This window comes from Metopolophium dirhodum, chromosome 1 (genome assembly GCF_019925205.1).
Source record: "Metopolophium dirhodum isolate CAU chromosome 1, ASM1992520v1, whole genome shotgun sequence".
Lineage (NCBI taxonomy): Eukaryota > Metazoa > Arthropoda > Insecta > Hemiptera > Aphididae > Metopolophium > Metopolophium dirhodum.
Genome location: NC_083560.1, coordinates 149,818,469 through 149,830,431, shown reverse-complemented (window position 1 = coordinate 149,830,431; position 11,963 = coordinate 149,818,469). Strand labels below are relative to the sequence as shown.

Sequence of the window (11,963 nt, the reverse complement as noted above, 5' to 3'; positions counted from 1 at the left end):
TTGTGCTTGTGAGTCGAGTAGTGCTGTTACGGGGCCTGACCTAAATTCGAGTTCGACCGCGGGGGTCGGAATTTTGTCGGGGCATACACGTTTAGCGTTATTCGACGGTGGTTGTGATGCATAGCTGGGTAACTGGTTCTTAACCGCGTTATCGGTACTATGGGGAGCGGTTTGCACCGCCATTACCAGAGCATCCGTTTCGGTTACCTCTGTGCTATAGGTTGTACCGTATGAGTACGTGTTAATTCCGTAGTAGGGGTCGTTGTGTGTGGTGATGATGACCTGCTACTTAACGGAATTTTAATGTTTTTGATGGGTGATATATCTGATGACGCCGAGTTTATCGATGCGCGTTTGATAGTTATATCCCCGTCTGTATTGCCGAGCGTTGTGTGTGGTGGCGTGGTTGTGTGTGTGTGTGTGTGTTTGAGGCGGCGGCGTGGACAATTGTCCGTCGACTCATTTCCCGTTTCCCGAACGCGGCGTGTTCCCGGGGCAGTCACTGTTCCAGTGAGGACCTCCACAGTACCTGCACGGGTTGGGCGGTTGCGTTTTACCTGCAGTACCGTCCCGTGTACGCGGTTGCAGCTTCGGTTGGGGCGGGTGGGTTTGGGAATGTGATTTGTACGCCGGTTTCGGCTGCTGTTGTGTGGGCGTTTCGTCTGGTGTGTATTCCAGGATTCCAGCGACCCGGCGGAGGTCTCCGAAAGTCACTGGTCTCTGCAATCGGATATGCGTGCGGTATTCGTTGCGCGTTAGACCGGCTATCGTACCGACTAGCTGTGTTTCAGATAGCCCGGTATTGACGCGGCGCGCGAGTTGGTTTTTTTGTGTCACGAACTCCGTAAGCGATTGCGTTTGTGTTTGTCGGACGGATACTATCTCGGCCCGCAGTCGTGATTGTATTTCCACGTTGTCGAATTTTTCTAAAAATTCGGCGCGGAACTCATCCCAGGTGAGGTCCAGTAGTCTGATGGTGTTCCACCATGTACTGGCTGCACCCTTCAGCTGCTGCGTGACAATATTAGTCCAGGCCGACCTATCTATACGCGTTTGGTACAATATCGATTCCGCCTTGTGTATGAATCGTACCGGGTCCTCAGGGTTGTTCCGAGGAACTCCGGCAGCGAATGTTTCGCTGCACATACGTCGTCGTATGGTATCAGCGTCGATTGTTGTGACGCATAGGTGTGTGTGGAGGAGGGGGCATGGTATAAATTTGGCGTGTCATCGAAACGTACCGAACGTTCGGCGTGCTGGTTACCCGCGGACGGCGGTTCGCGTGCCGCGGAGTACCTCGTACCGTATTCCGTGTTGTTCGATGACACATTGTGGTGGGGGCGGGTCGGTGCTGTCCCTTCCAGTTGGTGTTCCGGTGCTTGGCGTGCCATACCCATTTCTAGGCGTCGCATTGTTTCTGCAATGCGGCGTTGGTCGTCGCCAAAGCGGGCCATGCAGTCCTCGAGCATGGTCAGTCGCGATTCCAGACTGTGCCCATGCGCCGAGTTTTCCGCCGCTTGCCGTACCTCCTTAATTATGGAACGACTCGCTTGAATCATGTCCATAGCCTGGTGGTGTTCGGTGGCTGGGCGGGTGATGATTCGACCGGTTGGTTTTCCCTTTGTCCGGCGTCAAGTATTTGACCTGTTGTCAGGTTGTTTCCGGTATGTCCGGCGGGTTCCATAGGCGGAAACCGGACTCCATTGGCCTGTAGGTTCAGGTCCGTGAAGTGTTGTATCAACCGGATTTCAAGATCATCCTTCGCGCCCGTATCCGACAACTCGCGCTGCCTGCATTCGTAGCGCAACTCCGCGGCGGTCAACTCATTAATATATTTTCCCGACATGACGTCCGGTTGTTTTTCCGGTGTTGTTTACGGGAAAATATAAAAATGTGGCTGTTGTCGGTGGAACGGTCGTCGCGTTCCTTCGATCAGCTGTGTTGACCGTTTATCGGTGTTTATTTGCGTACGGAATGTAGGTCAGTGGGTTGTTATTGTTTTGTTATTGCGCTTGACGGGCGATCACAGTAACCGGTTTTCGCAGAGTGTTGTCACGGCTGCGCGTGTGTGCGTTATCCGGCCCACTACTGCGATTAGGGAAGACGGCGGCTGTCGCTTTGGGCGGCGGCGACGGCAGTCCGATTAAGTGGTATTTCTGTCCCAGGTAATCGCGTGTTGACGTTATCGGTGGTGGTGCTGGGCGGTGGTGGTGTGACCCTCTCGCACTCTTGCGTTCCTACCTACCTACGTCGTGTGTGTATGGACTTTGGAGCGTCACGCGCGGTGTAGTCGGTGCGTCCGTAAATCGGGCGGCGTGGCTGGTCGTTACGTCCTTATGTAATATCTTACGTAACGCCGGTTTTTCCGTTTTCGCCAGCTAACCACGTTTTTGTCGGATCGCGTCGGGGACTTTTTTCCAAGTCGCGCAACGGGAAGGGTATATGATGGTGGTAGTAAGGGGTAAGTTAATAAGTTCTCACTTACCGGTGATTCCTGTACGGGGAGCCAGTTGATGCGGGCCTAGTGAAGGCCACGTGGGTGCGGTGATGTTGAGGTAGAAGGTTCACACGACAAAACAAAAAAAAGAAAAACACAAATTTTGCGATGTGAGGGTTAAATTTATTTCACGGATGAACAAAAAAGAAATACGTTTGTGGCCCTGTCGGTCACTGAACAAAAACAAATCAAACGGAAGACAAAAGAAGAGAAAAAAAAAGAAAGACGATTGGCCGGGGACGTGTGTGTCCGTCTCGTGCGGGTCGTCGGTGAAAACTCAAAACATGACAATCCGGTTCACCCAACGGCCGGCTGACGGTTCACAGCGCGGGTGTCGCGCGCCGGCGTCGTCCGTCGTCGATTGGCGGTTTGTTTGAGAAGCGTAGCGCGGCATTCCGCGTAAAAGGGTATTTGAATTCAAACAGCTATTACGCGGGACCGCGTCAAATGTAACTATAATTGTAAAAATAAAAATAAATTAATTACATTTATATTGTTAGAAAATTGTGTCTACGGGTGTAATAACTTGTACCTAGTAATAAGAAAAACAGGTTTAAGTATTAATTATTTTTGTAAATACCTGGTGATTGCCACAACTTCACATGGGTACAGTCAATAGCACCGATGACTCTTGGGAACTTGGCTCTTCTGTAAAAATTTAACTGGTTCCGTCTTATTTCCTCTGGTGTTCCAGGAAATTTAATATATTGACTACGCAAGGACGCAATAGTACAACTAACATTATGCACTATCCGATTTACTGTTGAAGAACTAAAGCCACACAGATCTCCTGCAGTGGTTTGAAAGCATCCAGTGGCATAAAATCGTAGAGTGCATAATAACTGATTAATCGGTCATATACAATTATTTCTCTAAAATTTTATTCATCAACAAATTATGTTTTTATTAATTTGAAAAGATGTACCCTATAAATGAACAATATTAATATAAACGTAATTATTGAGTTCTAAATTCAAGTTATTCCTTCTACTAATCTATCTAAAGGTGACTAATGTATTAGCAATTGACTAAAGTCTTATTCATCAACAAATTATGTTTTTTATTAATTTGAAAAGATGTTCCCCAACGCTAAGAAATTTTCATATAAGCGTAATTATTGGGTTTTAAACTCTAGTTTCCTGAAAACCTAGTTTATTTATAGTGGATAAGTGTATTTGCAATTGACTAAAATTTTATTCATCAACAAATTATGTTTTTATTAATTTAAAAAGATGTACCCTATCAATGAACAATGTTAATATAAAGGTAATAATTGAGTTCTAAATTCTAGTTTTTTCTTCTACTAATCCATCTATAGGTGACTAATGTATTTGCAATTGACTTAAGTCTTATTCAACAACAAATTATGTTATTTATTAATTTGAAAAGATGTACCCCAACGCTAAGAAATTTTCATATAAGCGTAATTATTGGGTTTTAAACTTTAGTTTCCTGAAAACCTAGTTTATTTATAGTGGATAAGTGTATTTGCAATTGACTAAAATTTTATTCATCAACAAATTATGTTTTTATTAATTTGAAAAGATGTACCCTACCAATGAACAATGTTAATATAAAGGTAATAATTGAGTTCTAAATTCTAGTTTTTTCTTCTACTAATCCATCTATAGTTGACTAATGTATTAGCAATAAATTGACTTAAGTCTTATTCAACAACAAATTATATTATTTATTAATTTGAAAAGATGTACCCTATCAATGAACAATGTTAATATATACGATATTATTGAGTTCTAAATTCTAGTTATTTCTTCTACTAATCTATCTATAGGTGACTAATGTATTAGCAATTGACTAAAGTCTTATTCATCAACAAATTATGTTTTTTATTAATTTGAAAAGATGTACGCCAACGCTAAGAAATTTTCATATAAGCGTAATTATTGGGTTTTAAACTTTAGTTTCCTGAAAACCTAGTTTATTTATAGTGGATAAGTGTATTTGCAATTGACTAAAATTTTATTCATCAACAAATTATGTTTTTATTAATTTAAAAAGATGTACCCTATCAATGAACAATGTTAATATAAAGGTAATAATTGAGTTCTAAATTCTAGTTTTTTCTTCTACTAATCCATCTATAGGTGACTAATGTATTTGCAATTGACTTAAGTCTTATTCAACAACAAATTATGTTATTTATTAATTTGAAAAGATGTACCCTATCAATGAACAATGTTAATATAAACGTAATTATTGAGTTCTAAATTCTAGTTATTTCTTCTACTAATCTATCTATAGGTGACTAATGTATTAGCTATTGACTTAAGTCTTATTCATCAAAAAATTATGTTTTTTATTAATTTGAAAAGATGTACCCCAACGCTAAAAAATGTTCATATAAGCGTAAATATTGGGTTTTAAACTCTAGTTTCCTGAAAACCTAGTTTATTTATAGTGGATAAGTGTATTTGCAATTGACTAAAATTGTATTCATCAACAAATTATGTTTTTTATTAATTTGAAAAGGTGTACCCCAACGCTAAGAAATTTTCATATAAGGGTAATTATTGGGTTTAAACTATAGTTTTCTGAAAACCTAGTTTATTTATAGTGGACAAGTGTATTTGCAATTGACTAAAATTTAATTTATCAACAAATTATGTTTTTAATAATTTGAAAAGTTGTACCCTATCAATGAACAATGTCAATATAAACGTAATTATTGAGTTCTAAATTCTAGTTTTACCCCAACGCTAAAAAATGTTCGTATAAGCGTAATTATTTGGTTTTATACTCTAGTTTTCTGAAATCCTAGTTTCATTATAGTTGATAAGTGTATTTGCAATTGACTAAAGTTTTATTCATCAACAAATTATGTTTTTTTTTAATTTGAAATGCTGTACCCCAACACTAAAAAATGTTCATATTTGCGCAATTATTTGGTTTTAAACTCTAGTTTTCAGAAAACCTGGTTTATTTATAGTGGATGAGTGTATTTGCAATTGACTAAAGTTTTATTCATCAACAAATTATGTTTTTTATTAATTTGAAAAGATGTACCCCAACGCTAAGAAATTTTCATATAAGGGTAATTATTGGGTTTAAACTATAGTTTTCTGAAAACATAGTTTCTTTATAGTGGATAAGTGTATTTGCAATTGACTAAAATTTAATTTATCAACAAATTAAATTTTTCTTAATTTGAAAAGATGTACCCTATCAATGAACAATGTTAATATATACGTAATTATTGAGTTCTAAATTCTAGTTATTTCTTCTACTAATCTATCTATAGGTGACTAATGTATTAGCAATTGACTTAAGTCTTATTCATCAACAAATTATGTTTTTATTAATTTGAAAAGATGTACCCCAACGCTAAAAAATGTTCATATAAGCGTAATTATTGGGTTTTAAACTCTAGTTTTCTGAAAACCTAGTTTATTTATAGTGGATAAGTGTATTTGCAATTGACTAAAATTTTATTCATCAACAAATTATGTTGTTTATTAATTTGAAAAGATGTACCCTATCAATGAACAATGTTAATATAAACGTAATTATTGAGTTCTAAATTCTAGTTATTCCTTCTACTAATCTATCTATAGGTGACTAATGTATTAGCAATTGACTAAAGTCTTATTCATCAACAAATTATGTTTTTTATTAATTTGAAAAGATGTACCCCAACGCTAAGAAATTTTCATATAAGCGTAATTATTGGGTTTTAAACTTTAGTTTCCTGAAAACCTAGTTTATTTATAGTGGATAAGTGTATTTGCAATTGACTAAAATTTTATTCATCAACAAATTATGTTTTTATTAATTTGAAAAGATGTACCCTACCAATGAACAATGTTAATATAAAGGTAATAATTGATTTCTAAATTCTAGTTTTTTCTTCTACTAATCCATCTATAGGTGACTAATGTATTTGCAATTGACTTAAGTCTTATTCAACAACAAATTATGTTATTTATTAATTTGAAAAGATGTACCCTATCAATGAACAATGTTAATATAAACGTAATTATTGAGTTCTAAATTCTAGTTATTTCTTCTACTAATCTATCTATAGGTGACTAATGTATTAGCTATTGACTTAAGTCTTATTCATCAAAAAATTACGTTTTTTATTAATTTGAAAAGATGTTCCCCAACGCTAAGAAATTTTCATATAAGCGTAATTATTGGGTTTTAAACTCTAGTTTCCTGAAAACCTAGTTTATTTATAGTGGATAAGTGTATTTGCAATTGACTAAAATTGTATTCATCAACAAATTATGTTTTTTATTAATTTGAAAAGGTGTACCCCGACGCTAAGAAATTTTCATATAAGGGTAATTATTGGGTTTAAACTATAGTTTTCTGAAAACCTAGTTTATTTATAGTGGATAAGTGTATTTGCAATTGACTAAAATTTTATTCATCAACAAATTATGTTGTTTATTAATTTGAAAAGATGTACCCTATCAATGAACAATGTTAATATAAACGTAATTATTGAGTTCTAAATTCTAGTTATTCCTTCTACTAATCTATCTATAGGTGACTAATGTATTAGCAATTGACTAAAGTCTTATTCATCAACAAATTATGTTTTTTATTAATTTGAAAAGATGTACCCCAACGCTAAGAAATTTTCATATAAGGGTAATTATTGGGTTTAAACTATAGTTTTCTGAAAACATAGTTTCTTTATAGTGGATAAGTGTATTTGCAATTGACTAAAATTTAATTTATCAACAAATTAAATTTTTCTTAATTTGAAAAGATGTACCCTATCAATGAACAATGTTAATATATACGTAATTATTGAGTTCTAAATTCTAGTTATTTCTTCTACTAATCTATCTATAGGTGACTAATGTATTAGCAATTGACTTAAGTCTTATTCATCAACAAATTATGTTTTTATTAATTTGAAAAGATGTACCCCAACGCTAAAAAATGTTCATATAAGCGTAATTATTGGGTTTTAAACTCTAGTTTTCTGAAAACCTAGTTTATTTATAGTGGATAAGTGTATTTGCAATTGACTAAAATTTTATTCATCAACAAATTATGTTGTTTATTAATTTGAAAAGATGTACCCTATCAATGAACAATGTTAATATAAACGTAATTATTGAGTTCTAAATTCTAGTTATTCCTTCTACTAATCTATCTATAGGTGACTAATGTATTAGCAATTGACTAAAGTCTTATTCATCAACAAATTATGTTTTTTATTAATTTGAAAAGATGTACCCCAACGCTAAGAAATTTTCATATAAGCGTAATTATTGGGTTTTAAACTTTAGTTTCCTGAAAACCTAGTTTATTTATAGTGGATAAGTGTATTTGCAATTGACTAAAATTTTATTCATCAACAAATTATGTTTTTATTAATTTGAAAAGATGTACCCTACCAATGAACAATGTTAATATAAAGGTAATAATTGATTTCTAAATTCTAGTTTTTTCTTCTACTAATCCATCTATAGGTGACTAATGTATTTGCAATTGACTTAAGTCTTATTCAACAACAAATTATGTTATTTATTAATTTGAAAAGATGTACCCTATCAATGAACAATGTTAATATAAACGTAATTATTGAGTTCTAAATTCTAGTTATTTCTTCTACTAATCTATCTATAGGTGACTAATGTATTAGCTATTGACTTAAGTCTTATTCATCAAAAAATTATGTTTTTTATTAATTTGAAAAGATGTTCCCCAACGCTAAGAAATTTTCATATAAGCGTAATTATTGGGTTTTAAACTCTAGTTTCCTGAAAACCTAGTTTATTTATAGTGGATAAGTGTATTTGCAATTGACTAAAATTGTATTCATCAACAAATTATGTTTTTTATTAATTTGAAAAGGTGTACCCCGACGCTAAGAAATTTTCATATAAGGGTAATTATTGGGTTTAAACTATAGTTTTCTGAAAACCTAGTTTATTTATAGTGGACAAGTGTATTTGCAATTGACTAAAATTTAATTTATCAACAAATTATGTTTTTAATAATTTGAAAAGTTGTACCCTATCAATGAACAATGTCAATATAAACGTAATTATTGAGTTCTAAATTCTAGTTTTACCCCAACGCTAAAAAATGTTCGTATAAGCGTAATTATTTGGTTTTATACTCTAGTTTTCTGAAATCCTAGTTTCAAAATAGTTGATAAGTGTATTTGCAATTGACTAAAGTTTTATTCATCAACAAATTATGTTTTTTTTTAATTTGAAATGCTGTACCCCAACACTAAAAAATGTTCATATTTGCGCAATTATTTGGTTTTAAACTCTAGTTTTCAGAAAACCTGGTTTATTTATAGTGGATGAGTGTATTTGCAATTGACTAAAGTTTTATTCATCAACAAATTATGTTTTTTATTAATTTGAAAAGATGTACCCCAACGCTAAGAAATTTTCATATAAGGGTAATTATTGGGTTTAAACTATAGTTTTCTGAAAACATAGTTTCTTTATAGTGGATAAGTGTATTTGCAATTGACTAAAATTTAATTTATCAACAAATTAAATTTTTCTTAATTTGAAAAGATGTACCCTATCAATGAACAATGTTAATATATACGTAATTATTGAGTTCTAAATTCTAGTTATTTCTTCTACTAATCTATCTATAGGTGACTAATGTATTAGCAATTGACTTAAGTCTTATTCATCAACAAATTATGTTTTTATTAATTTGAAAAGATGTACCCCAACGCTAAAAAATGTTCATATAAGCGTAATTATTGGGTTTTAAACTCTAGTTTTCTGAAAACCTAGTTTATTTATAGTGGATAAGTGTATTTGCAATTGACTAAAATTTTATTCATCAACAAATTATGTTGTTTATTAATTTGAAAAGATGTACCCTATCAATGAACAATGTTAATATAAACGTAATTATTGAGTTCTAAATTCTAGTTATTCCTTCTACTAATCTATCTATAGGTGACTAATGTATTAGCAATTGACTAAAGTCTTATTCATCAACAAATTATGTTTTTTATTAATTTGAAAAGATGTACCCCAACGCTAAGAAATTTTCATATAAGCGTAATTATTGGGTTTTAAACTTTAGTTTCCTGAAAACCTAGTTTATTTATAGTGGATAAGTGTATTTGCAATTGACTAAAATTTTATTCATCAACAAATTATGTTTTTATTAATTTGAAAAGATGTACCCTACCAATGAACAATGTTAATATAAAGGTAATAATTGATTTCTAAATTCTAGTTTTTTCTTCTACTAATCCATCTATAGGTGACTAATGTATTTGCAATTGACTTAAGTCTTATTCAACAACAAATTATGTTATTTATTAATTTGAAAAGATGTACCCTATCAATGAACAATGTTAATATAAACGTAATTATTGAGTTCTAAATTCTAGTTATTTCTTCTACTAATCTATCTATAGGTGACTAATGTATTAGCTATTGACTTAAGTCTTATTCATCAAAAAATTATGTTTTTTATTAATTTGAAAAGATGTTCCCCAACGCTAAGAAATTTTCATATAAGCGTAATTATTGGGTTTTAAACTCTAGTTTCCTGAAAACCTAGTTTATTTATAGTGGATAAGTGTATTTGCAATTGACTAAAATTGTATTCATCAACAAATTATGTTTTTTATTAATTTGAAAAGGTGTACCCCGACGCTAAGAAATTTTCATATAAGGGTAATTATTGGGTTTAAACTATAGTTTTCTGAAAACCTAGTTTATTTATAGTGGATAAGTGTATTTGCAATTGACTAAAATTTTATTCATCAACAAATTATGTTGTTTATTAATTTGAAAAGATGTACCCTATCAATGAACAATGTTAATATAAACGTAATTATTGAGTTCTAAATTCTAGTTATTCCTTCTACTAATCTATCTATAGGTGACTAATGTATTAGCAATTGACTAAAGTCTTATTCATCAACAAATTATGTTTTTTATTAATTTGAAAAGATGTACCCCAACGCTAAGAAATTTTCATATAAGCGTAATTATTGGGTTTTAAACTTTAGTTTCCTGAAAACCTAGTTTATTTATAGTGGATAAGTGTATTTGCAATTGACTAAAATTTAATTCATCAACAAATTATGTTTTTATTAATTTGAAAAGATGTACCCTACCAATGAACAATGTTAATATAAAGGTAATAATTGATTTCTAAATTCTAGTTTTTTCTTCTACTAATCCATCTATAGGTGACTAATGTATTTGCAATTGACTTAAGTCTTATTCAACAACAAATTATGTTATTTATTAATTTGAAAAGATGTACCCTATCAATGAACAATGTTAATATAAACGTAATTATTGAGTTCTAAATTCTAGTTATTTCTTCTACTAATCTATCTATAGGTGACTAATGTATTAGCTATTGACTTAAGTCTTATTCATCAAAAAATTATGTTTTTTATTAATTTGAAAAGATGTTCCCCAACGCTAAGAAATTTTCATATAAGCGTAATTATTGGGTTTTAAACTCTAGTTTCCTGAAAACCTAGTTTATTTATAGTGGATAAGTGTATTTGCAATTGACTAAAATTGTATTCATCAACAAATTATGTTTTTTATTAATTTGAAAAGGTGTACCCCGACGCTAAGAAATTTTCATATAAGGGTAATTATTGGGTTTAAACTATAGTTTTCTGAAAACCTAGTTTATTTATAGTGGACAAGTGTATTTGCAATTGACTAAAATTTAATTTATCAACAAATTATGTTTTTAATAATTTGAAAAGATGTTCCCTATCAATGAACAATGTCAATATAAACGTAATTATTGAGTTCTAAATTCTAGTTTTACCCCAACGCTAAAAAATGTTCATATAAGCGTAATTATTTGGTTTTATACTCTAGTTTTCTGAAATCCTAGTTTCATTATAGTTGATAAGTGTATTTGCAATTGACTAAAGTTTTATTCATCAACAAATTATGTTTTTTTTTAATTTGAAATGCTGTACCCCAACACTAAAAAATGTTCATATTTGCGCAATTATTTGGTTTTAAACTCTAGTTTTCTGAAAACCTGGTTTATTTATAGTGGATAAGTGTATTTGCAATTGACTAAAGTTTTATTCATCAAAAAATTATGTTTTTTATTAATTTGAAATGCTGTACTCCAACACTAAATAATTTTCATATAAGCGTAATTATTTGGTTTTATACTCTAGTTTTCTGAAAACCTAGTTTCATTATAGTTGATAAGTGTATTTGCAATTGACTAAAGTTTTATTCATCAACAAATTATGTTTTTTATTAATTTGAAAAGATGTACCCCAACGCTAAGAAATTTTCATATAAGGGTAATTATTGGGTTTAAACTATAGTTTTCTGAAAACATAGTTTCTTTATAGTGGATAAGTGTATTTGCAATTGACTAAAATTTAATTTATCAACAAATTAAATTTTTCTTAATTTGAAAAGATGTACCCTATCAATGAACAATGTTAATATATACGTAATTATTGAGTTCTAAATTCTAGTTATTTCTTCTA

At 31.9% G+C, this 11,963-nt stretch overlaps 1 protein-coding gene across 1 annotated transcript; it reads right to left on the bottom strand.

The window, feature by feature from the left end:
• Positions 1–459: 459 nt before the first annotated feature.
• Positions 460–1,559, bottom strand: LOC132933363 (activity-regulated cytoskeleton-associated protein-like). Its single transcript, XM_060999657.1, has 2 exons — positions 1,093–1,559; positions 460–1,039 (listed from the first exon to the last, which is right to left on the bottom strand). Exons 1-2 carry the CDS (start codon positions 1,557–1,559, stop codon positions 460–462), a joined length of 1,047 nt encoding a protein of 348 aa, XP_060855640.1.
• Positions 1,560–11,963: the final 10,404 nt, after the last annotated feature.